Raw genomic sequence first — 20,805 nt, forward strand, 5'->3', positions numbered from 1 at the left:
GAAACGACATAAAAATCGACTCTATTTTTATAGCTGATATAATTATATGATTTTAATTCACCCCAATCCGTCACGTGTGCAACAAAATAATCCTTCAACAATAAAAACATACCTAATATGTTATTCTTCCAATAATTTAAAGTCTTTTGCACATTTTTGCCGCTTCAATGGACTCCTGGTAATGTAACCAGTCTCTTTGCGTTCCTCTCTTGTCTTTTCAGTTAAATGGATAGATTACTATTACAAAAAAAAACATAATTTGGCCAGAATGAATCTATAATAATTTCCTTTTATTCGTTTTTTTCTTTCATTTGTTTTCCTGAATCGAACTCCCTCAAGTTTTCATCATTAAAAAGTTGGTTCGTCACATTAAGGCTTCTTTATATTATTTTTTAAGATTCCGTACCAGGACGAGGCCTTATTCAGTCTACGCTAAATGTTTTCTCGTGTCGACCTTAAAAAGCTCTTCTACCTTTTGAACCGTTATAGATAGTCGGTTTTTTATTTCACGCAAAATATGTATTCTCATTTCGAATATTTAAAAGCGCTTTTTTGTTTCTGCTCTACTTATACAAAAAACAGTAAATAATATTCCGGGTAAACGGGTATTGTAGTCTACCATACCAAAATTGACTTGAAACTGACAAAATTGAAACTGAAAAAAATCCTAGTCAGAACCCACGATAAGCGTGTACCCGAATGGCACTTGGCTTTTTATTTAACTTTGGAACGACGATTGTCATCTATATTCATGTTTTGCTTTTAATTATTTAAAATAGGAAAACAAAAACAAATCGTTTACAAAGTATGCGCCGAATTGGAATAGCAGTTCACGTTATCAATAAAAAAGAAAATCGTAAAAATTAATTTGTGTTTTGTGCTCCAGTACGACTTTACTTATTTTTTTTTTATTCTAACATTCGATTTTTGATTCCCGATGGGGACGAAAGCACGAGCTGGTACCTAATACAAACCTAAGATTTTGTTTACTGTCAATAACATAGCTAATATTTGTAGATACTTACTTGAAATTAAATATCATACTTATCAGTTATCAGATGGTTTTGTTCAGCAAATCGTGTGGTTATTTTAATAAGTTTCATTCAAAGTTCATTAAAAGTTGTCCACTCTCATAATTGAAAGTGGTTACGAGCCTTTGCTTTTAATATTGCAGGAATAAAGCAAAAAAGCAACAAAGCAATAAAGTGTATTTGTATTGTATTGAATAATAATGTGATAATCCAAATCAAAAGGCCTACGCCTTATTGCAAAAGGCGTATGCGTTAGGCAGTCTGATTACTTAATAAAAAGATCGAAAACTGACGAAATACATCTTTTTATGAATTTATAAAAAGTCGACATTTTATCACGATTTTCTATGACGTCGTATGATGTTCTTTATACATCATATGATATATTTCGTGTTTTGACATTATGTAAAAAGTAATTGATTGGAATAGTTGGTAACTAGCCTAATCATCATTATCAGCCGTACGACGCCCGCTGCTGGGCATAAGCCTCCCCCAAGGATCTCCACGACGATCGGTCCTAGCCTTATCATCATCAATTTAAGAGCCACGCTCTTGTCGGTGTAGCATTTTCCATTCCAGTCTATCAAAGGCCAATTTCTTGACTTCCCTTTAAGACACGACGTTAACCTTTTCTTTAATCTGTTCCATGTAAGCTCTTCTTGGTCTTCCCCTTCCTCTCTTTCCTTCTAGCTTTCCTTCTATGATCATCATCATCACCAGCCCATTAACATCCCCACTGCTGGGGCACAGGCCTTCCCTATGGATGGATAGGGAGATCGGGCCTTAAACCACCACGCGGGCCCAGTGCGGATGTGTGCGGCCTTCTATGATGTTTTTAATAAATTCCTAGCCTTATACTTGACATAGATATTTAAAAACCCCTCCTCGCCTTACCTTCACCTCCTATACACCTAACCCTTCGGGGACACAGGAGTGTTGTTGTGTTATGTGATTTTGTTGTTATCTTCTATCATCTCTGATGTTATTAACTGCATCAACGCGGAGAGGAAGTCGCATGTAATTCACGTAACAGTAAAACAACAAATACTCGATTATCGGAATTAGTTAAAAATAAATTACTTGTGATAAAGCTCATTAAACAAGTAAATAGAAAAAATATAATTGAATGTCAAACAAAGGATTATTCACACAAACACTTTATAATAATATAAAAGTTTAACAGTAATAAATAATTCTTAAATTCACCGTAAAGGACATAAATCTGCTTTACACAATTATATTCACCAAAGAGTTATTATTTTCACTAACACAGTTGGGTCGACCTTTATAGACGGCGACACGGCTCACCGCCTATCACGTTGGTCTAACCTAACAGAAAGCTCAATGAGGAATGAGTACTTCGTTCAGCGATGGTTGTACCTCTGACTACCCCTGTAGTCGTAAGCTTATGCTATGTAATACGATTTTTTTGCATTCGATTTGTTATGCGCAAGGCTTGCAAACCTGTTAATTCGCCACGTGACTTCCAATAAGGTATGACCGGTATGGTCGCAGATCGCAGTTTTGACCTCTCCATGATGTGAGGCGCTCGTAATTAATATTATGTAGGTACCAGCGTTTGATTTTATTTAGTGACTTCGCTATTTATAAACGAAAAATGACAAAAAAACAAGTAAAATTATCGTGACAGTACGACCTGCAGAATGTATCTCCTTTCTGTTGTGATAATAATATTAAAACAAACGTTTAATGAAAAGATAAGTATATTTTATCATTTCTACTTTAAGTTATTAAATCACAATTTCTGACGGTCAGAAAGCTCTCATTTGTCGTAATTCGGTGTACAGTCATGAGCAATATCATGTACCCACTTTAGAACCCTGTCGCACTATCATACTTGACATTTTTTAATGAAACTTACGGTTTAATATGTCAAAAAAATTAATGTGACATGGTTTCAAAGTGTATACATATTAGTACTCGTGACCGTACAGGGAACAAGGTTAGGTTATTCTGAGTTTATTACAATTCCAATTGCACCTAATGGACGTACTGTGTACCTACAAGTAACAACTTGAAGTACTACAAACTACCTACCTACTCTTTTGACTGTCATTACGAAGGGAATCTTTTGTACCTAATATTAGACCGTATTGTTTACCTTGAAAGAATCTTATTAACAGTCAATACTCAAGACAGTATTGACAAAGTCAGATCGTATGCAAGTATTTTTATCGGAACGTATAACGTAATTACAAACAAACGCCACAGATAATAAGCAAAATGAATAAAAACAGGTACATTTAGTACCAACATTATGCTCACTACCTAATTTTTTACAGCGAAATACAGAACAAGGATAATATTAAATAAACGGCTAGTCATTCAATACCATAATCCGATATTACGGGTATCAAACACGTTTATTAAAATGAACATATAAATGGTGAACAAATAACAATGATGCTTATTAACAACCTGAAATTTGTTTTTTTATTGCTTCTGCAAATCGAAGCTTTGGAATCTATGGAGTTCAATGGTAAGTACAAATTCAATATTAGCATATTATCATTTATCTTTGTTTCAATCGTCTACCCACTTGTTTCGAAATTTGTTAAACTTCTATTATTGGGATCTCATTAATATACATTTGTACTTAAAATTTAGAGTTTCGAAATTGTTAATTATTATTGAGACCCTACTAGTCAGTTACTTCTTATTATTTTTGAGAACTATCTTCACTGAATTTAACATCGTCATCAGTTCATCTCTATCCACTTCAGATGATCCTTGATCCTCCAGGATCCTTCCCCAATTCTCCCTCGGTACTCCATCAATCCTCTTTCGATCTTTCCTCGATCTTCCCTCAATCTTGTGCTCAGTGCTCACAATGTCATCCATCTGGTGAATACCTGGTATTTGGATCTGGCAACTGTATTTCATTTATTTGTGCACAATAGAACAGACGAAATAAACATACAAAGAAAACAGACAGTACAGGTAAGCTTATCCCTAAGAAAGAGATTTCTTCATTACTCAATTACTTTTTTATCACTTTAAGTCTCACAGATTCTGTTTTCTATTTTATTTTAGACGATCCAATGTTTACCTTCACTTGCACAAACGAGACTCCTGACCAGTCTGTGTTCGCTACAACCACCTACTACGACTTTATATACATCAACATGGGATGTGTCACACCAAAAATCGTATTTGCTGAAATGATTCAATCATTAAGGCTGATGATTCCTAAGAAACTTCAGATTGATTTTAACAAAGGTATAATTACTGACATGAAAGTACTTACTTTTATTATCGATATATAGATAGCTGAATTTTGACGTGTTCAAAGTGTAAAAAAAGAAATCTCTCGGCTGAGTCCCTTTCAAAACATATCACTTGCCTTATTATTTCGTGGTCTTTTAAATTATTACTTTTTTCCCTTAAAGAAGACGTATTTAATAAAAATTACCCTCTTTACTTAATAGTGGTTTAATTTCTTAGATTCAGTGCTAGAGCCTTCACAATTTGAAAACTTAAACGTGGAAAGCCTGTATATACAGGCCTACGGAGATGGAAAAAGTGTATTCAATACGGCTATACTGACTGTAATGACGAAATTGAGAGTTCTGCGTTTGAAATTTGTTCAGTTGCCGGAAATGCCTAAGACGTTATTGAGAGAGGTAATTAAATATTGTTACAAGGCTAAACACGTGGTTTGATATCCGGGACCTAAACCGTATATTAAATTTACAGGTGCAGTTAACGGGAGGCGTATCTTTGGGTGAATTTGGTGATTGCTCGAGTTTGGAACGGCTTACGTTGGTGTGGTGGGATGTATCGATGATTCCAGAAATGTGGTTAGAGAGATGCAAATCACTTCGGTCGTTGACCTTGAAGCAGATGTCTAAAATAGAAGATTCAGCCCGAGTTTTAGATGGAGCCTTTTCAGTAACCGAACTTACCCTGTACAAGTGCAAACTCAACCAGGTGTTGACATCAAACCTACTGAAAGACCAGAAAGCGCTAAGGAAACTGACTATACACCATAATGGGATCAAATATATTTCATTGTAAGATTTTTTGATTTAAATTGTTTTCTGTGTTTTTGATGTGATGATAAGGAACGCAGAAATTAACTTCTGAAAGTACTTCAATCTTACACCGCGCCCTATTAGATCTTACCTGATGGTAAGTTACGATTGCTGAGGTATATCCATCGCTAGATGAACTAAGTACCCACACCTCACCAACAAATTCAGTTAGACCAACAAATATTCACATGTGCTAACAAATCCCTTATAAGTCTATATACTTATATAACTTTGCGCACAGACTGTACGTAAGTACCTGAATGATGTTACATCGTGTAAGCTGTCCAGGATAAGTAGTTACTAGGAAGGGTGTACCTCTGGTGTAGCTTTCATCCTTAAAAATATTCATCCTTCGCCACCTTGAACTCTGCTGTGGTAAACTCCTATCCGATCTGCATGAGAATCCTAACGTCCTGTGTTTTAGCCAAGAAACCCTGCCGAAACTCCAAGACGTGGACCTATCCAACAACGAGTTAGTCAGCTGTGAAGACGTGGCGAGTCTCATGGCGTGGCAAAGCACAACCCTGGTGAACCTTACCGTAGCCAGCAATAAGCTTCTCGACATGTGCGAACAAGATGATACCCACCAGTATAAGATTATGGACGGCAGCAGTAACTATACTCCTGTTATATTATATAGTTTTACAAAGAGAGACTCTCCAAGCTACGTTCGCCAAGAACAATATCATTAATCTAAAAAATCGATAAAAATATAATATCGACCGATTCTATCGGCTTTTCTTCAGCTATAGACTTCCGATAATCTATCGCTATATCGTTTGCTTGAGGAGCTCGGTGGTGCGGTAAACGCATTCGGTCTGCGATTGTTGAAGTTAAGCAACTTTTGCAAAGACCGGTCATAAGATGGGTGACCACAAAAAAGTTTTCATCTCGAGCTCCTCCGTGCTCGCAGTCGTTAATAACCATCAATCCGCACTGGGCCCGCGTGATGGTTAAAGGCCCGATCTCCCTATCCATCCATACGGAAGGCCCGTGCCCCAGCAGTGGGGACGTTAATGGGCTGATGATGATGATGAGATCGTTTGCTATGGATAATACTATCGAGCGGCCATTACTACACTAATACTACTACTTACTAACAAGTACACAGTACAGTAATAGTAGACAGTTGTAGTACAGTAATGTAGCAGTTATATTTGCCAGTTCCTCCCTTCACGATTTTATCTTTTGCATGGAGAAACTTCTTTGGAATTATAAATTTGAAATTTCTAGAATTATAAATCTGCTAGATTCAGCCCATGTTCTATATGTATAATGTTGCAGATATCCCAACAATGAAGCGTTTGTCATTCGCTGACACAGCCACTTCGACGCTCTGTTTTGATGAAATGCTTAACGTTGAGTCTTTAGAATACCTCGATCTTGGCAAAAACCGCATAACACAGCTACAGGTATAGAAAAAAATGTGGATTTAACTAATTAAGAATTTACCAAAAAATAAAGAATTTTGCTCCTTTTAGTTCCAGAGACTGCCATTATCAAGTGCTAAACACTTAAAAGAAATTAATTTCATTGGCACTCCTATTCAAGAAATAGATTTTGACAAAACGCACTATGATCTGTTGAGCGGTCGCGAGGTTAGTACATTTATGATTTTGAGTGTAGAATTTATAAGAAAATTGTGATTATGACACAGCCAAAACTCAACTTAACTCTTTACCTTTATCATCATCACCATTAATTTAAGACCACGCTCTTGTCGGTGTAGCATTCTCCATTCTTGTCGATCAAAGGCCAATTCTTTCACCGCCTTATAAGACACGACGTTCATCTTCTCTTTAAACTGTTCCTTGTAAGCTCTTCTTGGTCTTCCCATTCCTATCTTTCCTAGTAGCTTCCCTTCTATGACGTTTTTAATTAATTCGACGTGTCTTATTACGTGTCCAATCATCTTGCCTCTTCTGTCCTCAATAACTCTCAATATTTATTATTTTAGGAATTAAAATTGACTGGAGTGCAGTTGTCGTTGCCTTGTGATTGCTCTTATGCGTGGTTAGCGCGCGCGATTCGAGACAAACGCCTATCTTTAAAGGCGAACTGCCAACTGTTACCTCTTGAAGCAGTCCCCGTTGACAGTGTAGAGTGTGATAAATTTAAATGCCAACGATGTGTGTGCCGCAAATCATGGAAAGATGACACAATTGCCGCGGAGTGTGCTGGTGAACAAACAGAAATAGTTCGGATACCAGGATTAAAACAATTCATCGCCCCTGGAAATCGTATTGAGAACATCACTGCTTCTGATATCACAGAAACCTTAATGGTAAGGGTCCTATTTACCTATCCAAAAATATCTAGCGGTGTGAAGGTTTATCCCAGCATAACATAAACTCACAACTAGCAGTAAGCAGTACGGTAGTGAATGTTGGGTATATCAGAAGAAGCATGAAAGTAGGATTAATGCCGAAATGAGGTCGTACCTACGTAGAGTGAGAGTGTGAAACAGTGTGATAAGAGAGAGAGATGTGGTGTAAAATACCATATAGTGACTAAGAGTGAGAAGGGAATGTTAAGTTGGTTTGCAGACGTAGAGCGGATGAAGGATAATAAGATTACGAAAGCGTATAAATATAAAGCGAAGGTTGATAGTAGGACTGGCAAAGGAAGACTTAGAAGGACGTACGTTCACTAAATTGGAGATGTCCTTAGAAAAGGTTTAGTACTATCAACTTTGAACCGGCATGCGTGTATGATACGATTGATGAATGTGGAGGAAACAAAAGAAGTGTGTCAGGATCGAAGAAAATGGAATTCCATAGTCTCTGCTTACCCCGGTGGGAAATAGCCTTGAGTTTATGTATGTATTTATATACGACTAGATAAATATACGTAGTTGGAAATACCCACAAATAGTGGAGAGGGATTAGTCAGAGGTGCAACTAAATACAACTAAATATTTTGTAAGTAGTCGTTACATGAGCCATGTCAGGGGCCTTTGGCGGCTCAATAATAACCCTGACACAAGGGATGATGAGGTCGGTAGTTGATCTCCACATCTAGACGAAGACAATCCACATGAATCCAATCCACGAAGACCTTTTTGTTAGACCAACGTGATGGTCGAGGTGGTCGTATCGCCATCTATAATGGTCAAAGGTACACAGCTAGTTAAAATACCTGTTTCTTTCAGGAATTGAATTTAAAGGATAACCACATATCAAAACTAGATGTTTCTGTTGTGACAGCCTTATTCAATGTGAGCGAGAGGCGCCTACACTTGGCCGGAAATCCTTTCGTTTGCGATTGTGAGAACTTACCATTGATTCAAGCTCTGCAGACGCATCAGCATCAAGTAATCTTCAATCATGTTCTCCATACAATTTGCTGCTTTTTCAGTTTCTGATATTTTTTACAACCCTGGCAGAAAATAGCAAAATTATTTCAAATTACAATTTAGAATCGTGTTCATTCGTACAACTTAGTGCATCATTAATATACCATTTTTTTATTTATGACAATTAACTCTATCTTCACGTGTGCATTGAGTTATGCTAAATTGGGCTGAACAATTCTATTCTATTTCATATCAATTAGTAAAACTGCTTGCATCATAAATCATTCAACAGGTAAAAGATTATGAGAACTTAACGTGTGTCAGTGACGGGACTCCTATCAATGACGTAGACTTGGACCTACTCTGTGCAGAACCAATTAATCCGTTGTATTGGATCATCACAGCGTTTTTTCTAGGAGTGAGTGCTATAGTCGCCCTTGGTGCAGCAGTGTTCTTTCGGTACGAGCGACCAATTAAGGTAAAATTATCATCTATTAAGCAACATTATAAGACTATGGTAAAATAAGTAGCAAGAATGAACGCGAGAATGTATTAAAGTTAACTGAAAAATGATTTATTTACTCCATTTAATATAGCTCGATTAATTTGACAGCTGTCAGAAAAATATCTTCATTTTCCTGATACGTTTCTTTCGCACTAAGCTGTATACTTTATTAATAATAAGTATAAATTAGAGTTAGTATAGTGTAATATAATAAAATCCTGTGCAGGTATTCCTATTCGCCCGAGGATGCTGTCCCTGGTGGTTGCATGAAGAAGAAATTGACGCGGACCGTCCGTACGACGCCTTCGTATCCTTCGCTCACGAAGACGACGACTTCGTCTGCACAGAACTTCTTCCTGAGCTCGAAGAGTACGGATATCGCCTCTGCATCCACTATCGCGACTGGGTAGCCGGCGAGTGGATCCCAGCTCAGATCTCCCGATCCGTGCAACAGTCGCGACGAACCATCATAGTAATATCGAAGAGTTTCTTAGCCTCCACTTGGGGGATGCTCGAATTCCGAATGGCACACATCAGTACCCTGAAAGAAGGAAGACCACGGATCATTGCGCTGATGCTCGAAGATGTAACACTTGATGAAGTGGACGACGAGCTGAAGGGGTACTTGAGTAGCAACACCTATATCAAGTGGGGGGAAAAGTGGTTCTGGGATAAGTTGAAGTATGCTCTTCCGCATATTGATGGGAAAGTAGAGCCTACGGATAACTTGGAGATGGGAAGTCTAAATGGAGATCCAGACGGATGACGAAATCTTAATGAAATACTGGCAACTGTAAATATAATGTGTAAGACTGCCCTAATACATTTAGTCGATATGTATTAGATGATTTTTTGATTTCCTCCTAGAGCGAATTCAGCCAGAAAGTAAATGTGCACATTATTTTTCTTATTTTACTGATTTACACGATTAATAAGTAGTTTTACAAAACAATAGACTGCACTTTCATTATTATTCTGACAAGGTTCACTCAGGGGAGATTATAAGGTGAAAATAAACGGAATATATTTAATTATAAATTTAAAATAAAATCGTTCTCTTTGTAATTTAAGTCTCATGTCAGAGTGGTTCGAGTGCCAGCCATATCCATTGTCTGTGAATAAACGTTAATTACAAATTTAATACCAAACGGAGACAAAGGATTTCCCATTTTATATTTTAAGTTAGAATGTTCTATTTTGCAGGTAATTGTTGCTAGGGTAATCCCTCTCGATGTCGGTAGGGAAATGGGTTAATTAACGAGATCTATATCGAATTATTCGTTTATTTAAATGCTATTGACCTATGTCCATTCCATGGGTTTCTCTTTTCGCCAAGTATTTTACGTGTTTTTTTTTCCTTTTAATTACATAAACTGCCTTTATACGTCCCACTGCTGGGCACAGGCCTCCCCTCAATCAACCGGAGGGGGTATGGAGCATACTCCACCACGCTGCTCCACTGCGGGTTGGTGGAGGTGTTTTTACGGCTAATAGCCGGGACCAACGGCTTAACGTGCCCTCCGAAGCACGGAATCATCTTACTTTTTCGGACAATCAGGTGATTCAAGCCTGAAAAGTCCTTACCAAACAAAGGACAGTCTCACAAAGTGATTTCGACAATGTCCCCATCGGGAATCGAACCCGGACCTCCAGATCGTGAGCCTAACGCTCTAACCACTAGACCACGGAGGCTGTTTCCTTTTAATTCCTTTCGTTTTCCTTTTAATTATAATAATTTATTTATTCAAAAAGCTTGGTAAGGTGTGGGTACTTAGTTTATCTGGCGCTGGATGTACCTCTGGGTCACGACCCGTACTAGTACACGTACTAGGTTCTAGATAAATTATGATTACCAAATAAAGACATATATAAACCTATCGAAAAACATTTTCTTTTTTCTATCTAACTTATTTATGAATTTTAATATAATAAGTGCGACATTTTATCACGTTTTTCTATGACGTCACAGGTTTCTTTTGCGTACAAATTCCATAGTACTTAATTTCGTGTTTTGACGTTAAGTAAAAAGTAACTGATTTCACTAGTTGGAAACTAGCCTAATGGGATATAGTCAGGACCTTATGTTATGTTTCTTTTAATTATTGTCCTTCAGTTCGATAACTCATGACATGTGCTTTTTTACGGCGTGTTTATGTGTCTCGGATGGCATTCACTCTGGCTAGCGTGCCAAACTAGGTAGAAATTCAAATGTATACAGTGCAGAGAGGGATGAAAAATTCAATGGTAATCAGTGGAGATGCCGCATTGCACCAGAGTGTGGTCAGCTAGGCTGTGTCTTCACTAGAACTACTTATTTAAAAGATAATAAGCGAAAGAAGGAGAGAAGAAACTACCTAAATGGACTTAATTATGAGATTAAACGAACTTACCTGTAAGTGAAGTTCTATCTCAATTATACGAAGCTCCTTGTTCGAGAGGTTTTAAACAGTGTAGTCTACGTCTTATGCTCCAGCATCGTCACAATTTTCAAAGCTCATATCCAAAGCTAAAAAAAAAAGTTAGTTTCCCGCTTCCTGAACGCAGCTGTCAACTAATGTCATTATGTTTAAAGCATGTTTCATGGACAACTCCATCACCTGTGGAAGCTTTAGGGCGGGATATTAAAATTGAAGGGAGGGAGTCCTCTCGAACAAGGAGCTTCGTATAATTGAGATAGAACTTCACTTACAGGTAAGTTCGTTTAATCTCATAATTATACTCGCTCCTTGTTCGAGAGGTTTTAAACAGTGTAGATGTTCAAAGTTTAGTTGGGAATGAAACATTTAAATTGAAACGAGTACCAATAATATGATTATTCATTAATTAATAAAGTACATTGTTATCACGAAAGCTAATTAAGCTGCCCATGACTTTAATCCCAATAAAGGCAGTGAGAGGCACAGCCGTCGCCTGATAAACTCAGCGCGGCGTTCCACCAAACGTTTTGATATTATCATGTAAAAAACAATAAGAATAATAACTGTTCGCTAAACAAGTTTCACCAGTTCTCAAGAATGGAATCGATATTATGTATGTTATATAATATATGGTTATACTATACTGTACTAGAATAGATACATAGTTCTAAATAATTAAGTTGAAGTTGAGCAAGTACATTAAATACCTATTTCACATTACTATCAATTTCACAACAAAAGAACTACACAAGAACAAATTTCTGAATGAGCTCAACATCAAGATTGGCTATAAGAGCCTCACAGGGACCTCACCATAGAGCACATTTCCGAAGCTCTTGAACAACAACGATAGTTATAGTCGAAAGGACTGTGAGACTTCATCATATAGTATAACACTCATTTTTCATTGGCATACCAAGGGCTACAATAATTATCAAAGTTACACATTATTTGTTTACATACATAAAAGAAGAAGAAATACATAAAGAAGAACGGGTAATGACGAGGGCACCCAGACACAAGATTGATTGTAACATCCTGTGCTAAGTTGGCAATTGTTGTCGACATTGAGTAGTTAAATGAATCCTAAGACAACATGTCAAATTGATTAGAGAAAATACAAATATAAGTGCAAGTAAGAATTTCGATACATTTATTCAAATGACCTTTTTCATTAAAATATTCAGAACCACTGAACTAAACTTTCCTCTTTATAATAAGATATTGTTAAATGAGGCTGAAAGTATAAAGAGGGGAAGTGCATTTACATTATGTACTTGTGTGATAATTATCTTCATAATAATTAAGATTTTGTTTTTATTAAAATAGATTACCTGAGCCCAAGTTATTGTGTATTACCTAATATCGACCATATGGGCTTGGTAATAATATTTAGTATATTTTTTTATGTGGTAATAATAAATATAACTTGTTGTGGATTTTTTTTCCTATTCCTCTATGCAACCTTTCACCCACCAATCAGATGATAGAACAATGTGCACACAACACATTAACACACGTAACATTGTTTACGCAGCTATCTCTTTAGTGTAATAATTATTGAATTTGTTTTTAGGACAGTAATAGTGACGTCCTATTATTTACTGGAAAAAATAAATAAATGAATAAAACATATTTTACCCTTAGGTGTGCAGTTACATATAAGGATAACATTAATTTATTAATTATCGGTCGTGTAGGTATATTATCATCGTTCGTAAAAATCATCCTTTCCTTTAACCTAACTTAACATGATCCTGTTGTTTGCACAGGGATTCACTTCTCGTACCCATCCTGAAGATTTAATATGTCAGGTTATTTAGTGAAGGGACCTGCCTGATTTACGTTACAACACTAACCGAAAAATAAGATAAACATATATTTATCATGAAAAATATTATTGTTACTTCTCCACTGCAGTTTGGTTCCGATTGATTAAGTGGAGGGACATTATTGTTGTAATTTTTATATTAATTGTAAACTGTGTTTTGGGCTGATCAGCAACAACATAATAAATCTACAACAACATAATTTAGAGAAAACGCTAATGGTGATGTAAGTTATATGTTACTAATGAACTATTTTTCCTTCCTTTTCACCTATGAGTTAATAATAAAAAGGGCAACTATTCTATCTAACCGAACTAGGTATCAATATTTTACAATTTCGAATGTAATACTTCAAGGAAATTTTCATTGAAGTTATAATATTATCAGGTAGGTACCCCAATTTATACTGAGATTAGTATTGTTATTCCTGATTAACAAAGACAGGATTTGAATCCCATGTCTTAATGATAATGCTAAAACTTTTAGTGATAGACATTCGGAATTAATTTTACCAGAATTTTGAAAAATATATTTGCTTGTGCAAATTTTTCCATTATAACTTTATAGGGAATTCTTCCTCCTCATGAGGTATTATTCTTAAACGGCCTTGCTGCCTGGGCCACTGTTGATACTAATGGCTGTGAGACTGCTAATACATCTGGTTGTAGCTCTGCTACTACTGCTGGCTGTAGGGCTGCTGGTACTGCTGGTTATAGCACTGCTGATCATGACTGGTTGCATCACTGCTTTTATTGCTGGCTGTGGGGCGGCCTGCTGATACTGTTCCTTGTGGGCTTTCTGTTCATGCTGTTGGCTGTGGGGCTGCCTGCTGATACTGTTGTCTCTGTTCCACAGATCCTGTTGCTATCTCGTTTACTCACTCTTCGGGCAATGTTATTCATTATTATTTATGTGCTATTTGAATTTTATGATGTTGGTTGAAAGAATTTAATAGCAGTATTCTCTAACCATGTCTTGTGTACAGTTATCTCTTTTGAAAGTAATCTCTGACATTACATACTTTGATTTCTAGCACAGTTGAGGTTGATTAATAGAACAGAGGCTTTTAGGTTTTGAATTGTCGGTTATTTCTTCAGAATTTGTACTCTCATTATTTTATAATAATCAATTTGACATAATAGTCTATTGTTTCTCAGCATTAGTCTTTATCTTCGATTCCTCAAGTGACAAACCAAACATGGAAATAAAAGTATAAAAAATAGTTGGTCTATGTTCTAGCTATCTACTAGCGTTTAGCAAAAGGCGATACTTGTAGTGGTAGCTTTATGTTATTTGAGTTGATACCATCAAGTCCATTGTCTATCCTCTAAGTGATAGCTCTAGGTATGGAAATGAGAAATAGGTATATAGCGCTTGCCAATGCCGACCATAATCGTGGTAGCTCTTATGTTAATATGGTTCATACCATCAAGTCCATTGTCTATCCTCTAAGTGATAGCTCTAAGTATGGAAATGAGAAATAGGTATGTTAGCGCTTGTCAATGGCGACTTTCTTAGTGGTAGCTCTTACATTCATTGTGTTGATACCTTCAAGTCCATTGTCTATCCTCTAAGTGATAGCTCTAGGCATGGAAATGATAAATAGGTATATTAGCGCTTGGCAATGGCGACCTTCCTGGTGGTAGATCTTTTGTTAATTAGGTTGATACCATCAAGTCCATTGTCTATCCTCTAAGTGATAGCTCTAAGTATGGAAATGAGAAATAGGTATGTTAGCGCTTGTCAGTGGCGACCTTCCTAGTGGTAGCTCTTATGTTCATTGCATTGATACCTTCAAGTCTATTGTCTATCCTCTAAGTGATAGCTCTAGGTATGGAAATGAGAAATAGATATGTTAGCGCTTGTCAATGGCGACTTTCTTAGTGGTAGCTCTTACATTCATTGCATTGATACCTTCAAGTCTATTGTCTATCCTCTAAGTGATAGCTCTAGGTATGGAAATGACAAATAGGTATATTATCGCTTATCAATGGCGACCTTCCTAATGGTAGCTCTTATGTGCATTGTGCCTTTAAGTCCATTGTCTATCCTCTAAGTGATAGCTCTAGGTATGGAAATGTAAAATAGGTATATTAGCGCTTAGCAATGGTCTTAGTGGTTGATTTTTATGTTAATAGGGTTGATACATCAAGTCCATTGTCTATCCTCTATTGTGATAGCTCTAAAGGGAAACAAATAGTCTGTCTATTCTCTAGTCAGACAGTTCACTACTAGTGCTTAACTAGGTGACTCTCCAAGTGGTGTTCTCTTGTTGGTTAGGTTGGTACCAATAATCATCACCCATACGTTGGAAGCTTGAATTATAATAAGATTAGAGTAATTTGGAAGGAATTGCTTACTATAATAAGGCTATCTTTTGCCTGTACTCTCTTAACACTCTTTCTGTTTTTATTGTTAGGGTATATTATCATCATCTTATATTGTAAGTATCATTCGGAGAAGATAACATTATTAACACCACTTAACAGAGACTGTGAGAAGGGATTATGTACTGTTATAATATATATAATATCATTTTTAAGTATGGTTATCTTGTAGTAAACCAATTATAATCCTCTAAATGTTTTAAGTGTTATCTTGAATAAGTTATGTATCTTGTCTACCAATGGTGTAGATGACCTCTGTGATATTGAGTACTACTGTGTCATAGGTACTTCTTGATGAACAGGGTGAACATGAAGTGCTTCTGTCATCTAATTATCTGAACTTGTCAAATTATTTCCGAGTTAATTATTTACTTTTCTATGCCATTCTGCGGTTATATTTCACTGGTTCTCTTTGTTTTATAATAAAACTGCTCATTTCATTCGCTGATAGTAAGTTATCAACCGCAACATAAGCCAAGAACACAATTACAAAAAGAAACAAAATTTTTTTTATTTTTTTTGACAAATGAAAATAAAAACGCGGCAATCAGGGAATGAAGACAAGGCTTAGGCCTATTTTGATCGTGATTTTCGAATATTAAATCACTAAAGTCAAGACTGTATAGTCCTGAGATCTTTGCCTGCCTTATATAAGGCGAATTTAAACAACATCAACATCGGAATAAAGTATAACTTTTAAATCACTGTTATAACACGAACACGATACAATTTTAATATTATTATTATTTCTGTTAATAAAACTAGTTACTTTTATTAGTAATAAGTACCAACTTAAGTTACTTCTTCGAATGTTAGGATTATAAAATTATAACCTCAAAAAAAAGTAATTTGTTTTCGACAATAAAAGGAATTAAGTTGAATTGATCATAATTATATCTTCTCTTGTTTTAGTAGATGGATAATGTTAAGACTTACCAGTATAATCCACGTTTTGTTTTATCAAAAAGAACTTACGCTCGTCGTCATCCACATTTTTTCTTTGGTACTGTTTCTAGCTTTTTTAGAGAAAAAAGCACTTGATTATGTAAGTAACAGATTTTTCGCACTATATCAATCATGTTTTTGTATTAAATATTAGTTTTCAATTAGTTTATTTACGGAGGCGAAGTGACGCGCCGGTGCACAAAAACCGTAATGACATTAGTTGACAGCTGCGTTCAGGAAGCGGGAAACTAACTTTTTTTTTTAGCTTTGGATATGAGCTTTGAAAATTGTGACGATGCTGGAGCATAAGACGTAGACTACACTGTTTAAAACCTCTCGAACAAGGAGCGAGTATAATGAAGCATATATGGCGTCAGGTTACCAGCCCATTGCCGATTGGTAGATATACTTAGTTTTTTTTGACGTGACTTATTATAGATTTGCCGGAAAAATGGGCAGCGCTGAGGGCTTAAAAGCCCGGATGAGCCCGGTACAAAATTAAAGATAACAGGCTTGACGGTCAGTTGGGCGCGAACCTTGGCTCAAAACGTCGTCTGAGCGAATATTTACTTAAAAAAATTAATCGACTTTAGTGAGCCGATAGCGATAAGCGCTGACTGAGGAAAATCGTCGACCACGCCGGCGGTGTCGGCATCAGGCTATCGAGATCTATAGGTATGAACAGTAATGTGTCGTTCCCGGGAATTTTCCCAAAGTGGGAATATTCCCGTTGCAAAAACTCTTCAATAGTAAAGACACTGGGTGCTTTTCTTTTTCAAATTGTTCTTTCTTGTACTCTGGTCTTATCTGCATAAAGGCCCCGATTCCTGCAGACACCGCCTAATTTTATTTTAAGTTATATCCGTCATTTTCATATCCGTCGAAAAGGAAAGGGACGGATGATTCACAGCTCTTAATTTTAGGAAGAATGAGTAAATGAATGAATAACCCGGCCGAATCAAAAGGTACGTCGCTGGTATGCAATCCGTTTGACGTGCTGTCTACTTAACTGTGTCGGGTTATTGACGGATGTAAAATTTTTAGACGGTTGGTTTAGATTTGTACTTAAAATTGACGTGTGTTCCATAAATTTTATGCTTGTCGATAACCCGTCCCTTTCCTTTTCGGCGGATAAGAAAATGACAGATATAACTTAAAATAAAATTAGATGGTATTTACAGGAATTAGCACCAATGGTTAGGTAATATCACTCTTTGTACATAAGTTTTGCGCCTTTTTACTGGAAATTAATAATCCTCTTTGTCCAATTCCCGCATGAATGTTCGTTTTAAAACGAAATACAGTGCAGACCTATCCCCAGAGTTATTTTACAAAAAACAAAACACGAGTAGTGTGCCTTGATTGATGTACTGTCCTGTTACAAAAGCCACAGCCAGAAAATGTTTCGAGCAAACTTAGTTACGTGTAGCAAAAGCCGACTGACAAATGCTATTGCCATTTTTCTAAAGTACTTTTATTTTTAGACACATCTGGCAGAATGGTACCGTACTTTGTTTCTTGCGGCACGCTGGGTGGTGAGGATGATATCCCGACGTGCCGGCAGAGTAGAGGAATGGTTGATGATAAATGATGACAAAATAACTTATAAAATTCAACAGGAATAAATACATATAATATACTTTATTAATAACACTTCACAAACAAATCCAGAATTAGAGGGCACGGCCAGATCTAAACAGTATAATATATTTGTTCTTCTTATGAAGGTCGGGGATGCAATGAGTCAGCGCAAAATGAAAGGAAATGCGGAATGGAATAAGAATTTCGAAATTAAAAATGACTGACGGTCAGAACGAAAGGCCAGTATGTGCAAAATTTGTACTCTGCTACAGTCTTCTACCCTTTTCTGTCACTTAGAACCGTCATTTGCTAGAACGAGATAATGCAACCGCATAAACCGAAGGAATCCATGAGGCCGTCGGATTGCCGCTCTTCATCCCCGCTCATACAAATACTCTAAAAATGTGTTGCAAGATGACAATTAAAACAAAATATTCACAAAAGAATTTATGCATGAATAAATAAGAAAAATAATTAAATTAATTTTACTGTTAAAGGAATTTACTCTGTGATTATTATTTTTTTACTTTATTATAGTACTAAAATAATTCTTTAGGTTTATGCCTAATAAAATAATTAAGTACTTATATTGTTTACAACTTCGCTCTCACTCAAATTTTCAACAGTTCAAATGGCTGTTACCGGTGTAAGTGGTTCATTTACGTTACGAAACACGCTAAAGCGAGTTGGCTTTAGGTTATCAAAGGTTCCGTACTCGTTATCAACTACAAATAGCTTCTGAAAGTGTTTAAAAGCTGCTTTGCGGCAGAAGAGTTTTTATACTTGGCTCATTATAATATATAGATGATCTATGGGCCAATCACTTAATCACAGAACGGTTTATCATATACATATCAGCGGGGTCTACACTTCACAGTAATCGCGCCGCAAATCATATCGAGGGCTTTGACTAACAGACGCAGATAATATTATCTACATAAATGTGATACGGTTATAAATTGGTGGGGGATAATTCCTACTGCGAGGGCGGAAGTTCTTGCATCCTCTTCTTATAAGAGTATGCAAGTTGTTTTCCAATTACTTGTGGCTCTACTTCTGCCTATTAGGCATTACGGACGTGACATATGTGTATATACAGATGTTTTTAGTACCAGACCTTCTCAATTGGGAGGAGTATCACCACCACCCATCTTTTGTACCTATTTTTTTGGCATTAATTATGTATGAATGTGTACAGTCATGAGCAATATAATGTACCCACTTTAGGACTCTGTCGCACTAACATATTTGACATTTAGTGACACTTACAGTTCAATTTGTCAAAAAAGTTAATTTGACATGGTACCAAAGTGTATACATATTAATGCTCGTGACCGTACAATACATAATTATAAGTTTAGCTATGTTATGTAGCTCAGCACGTGTTGATAATGTAATGCAATTACAGCAGCAGGTATTCAATGACAAATTATCTGTGACAAATAACTCCCATTTGCTTGTAATTAAAACGATTTAACGCTCAGTATTTAACACACAATATAGATAATTGCCTATATATTCGCTTTATGTTGTAATTGAAGAGCACTAAATGTAATTTACGATCATAATGTATGTACATACGAATGCGCACACGAATTAGTGTCTATTACGTCGTTTTCTTGTCTTCTACATCTTATTTACGTAGATTTGCGGTAACTAAGACAGAATCGCCTATAAAGTACAATATAACATAATATCATACACGTATTCCCGAAGGGGTAGGCAGAATTGTATAGTAAATACACCCCCTCCTCGCCAGCGTTATTTAGGTGAAATAAATAACTTACCTAGCTATATTTAAAATTTCAAAAAAATGTTGTAATATTATTAATCAAACTATGATATTTTCAAAGTAAAATGTAGAGAATCGATCAGTATTAATTTCAATGATTTACTTACATGACGTATCATAACTTTAGAAGAATGCACTACATTATTTTGGATGAGATTCAACTTTTGGGTTAAATCAATTTATTTATTGCCCAGACAACATTACAAGATCCATTTTACCCAAGGAACCCTAAAAATGTTACTCTACGGGTCAGGGAGTAAAAATTTGAATGGTTCCGTCGACAAGCGGCCGTTTGTTATCTCGGAAACTGTTCCGCCATAAATTCAATGTAAACCAATTAAAAACGAAATAATTTGATTGCTCTCGAATCGATTTCCCAGTTGATTTTCAAATTTTCCATCTTCATAATTATTATTATAACAGTTTTTATGTTTGGAATTTTGTTTTTGTACAATCCAGGACCTAGCGAGTTGATGTGGCTTCGCCTGGGCAGTATAGAATAATTTACCCTACTGAACTTACATACATACATAAATACATCCGGCCAAGTTGTTAATGCCATCTGCGGCAAATCTACAATTACGTCACGTCAAAAAAAACTCATGCCTCTTTTTCTTCATTCTTACATACACACTGGGTATTAGTGATATCATACCGAATACTGAGGGGGATGATTCAGACAGTGATTCTGAGTTATTCTGAATTTTCCGTCGCAAAATTCGTGATTTTTTAGTTTATTTAAATTATTTTCATTTATATACTTTTCCGATGAAAAATTCCACTTGATGTTAACAGATAATCATGAGCCGAATCCCCCTCGATATTCGTTACGAAGTCACTTACCCCATGTATAAGTACTTACAGGTATCCCGTTTCGTTTAGTTCGTTAACCCAAACTATACGAACCATTACCATAATGATTCAATCAATAAAGATACGAGTGCAGTCTATTTCACAAATTAAACGCA

At 36.1% G+C, this 20,805-nt stretch overlaps 1 protein-coding gene across 1 annotated transcript; it reads left to right on the forward strand.

The window, feature by feature from the left end:
* Positions 1–2,574: 2,574 nt before the first annotated feature.
* On the forward strand, positions 2,575–10,158 carry LOC126372731 (protein toll-like). The gene is made up of 12 exons (XM_050018596.1): positions 2,575–2,596; positions 3,335–3,531; positions 4,086–4,271; positions 4,497–4,675; positions 4,749–5,065; positions 5,511–5,698; positions 6,371–6,498; positions 6,568–6,684; positions 7,044–7,370; positions 8,238–8,399; positions 8,674–8,859; positions 9,113–10,158. The coding sequence occupies exons 2-12, from the start codon at positions 3,453–3,455 to the stop codon at positions 9,650–9,652; spliced, it is 2,409 nt and encodes an 802-aa protein (XP_049874553.1). The 5' UTR covers positions 2,575–2,596; positions 3,335–3,452; the 3' UTR covers positions 9,653–10,158.
* The last annotated feature ends 10,647 nt before the right edge of the window (positions 10,159–20,805 follow it).

Source organism: Pectinophora gossypiella, chromosome 14 (genome assembly GCF_024362695.1).
Source record: "Pectinophora gossypiella chromosome 14, ilPecGoss1.1, whole genome shotgun sequence".
In the NCBI taxonomy this organism is placed as follows: Eukaryota; Metazoa; Arthropoda; class Insecta; order Lepidoptera; family Gelechiidae; genus Pectinophora; species Pectinophora gossypiella.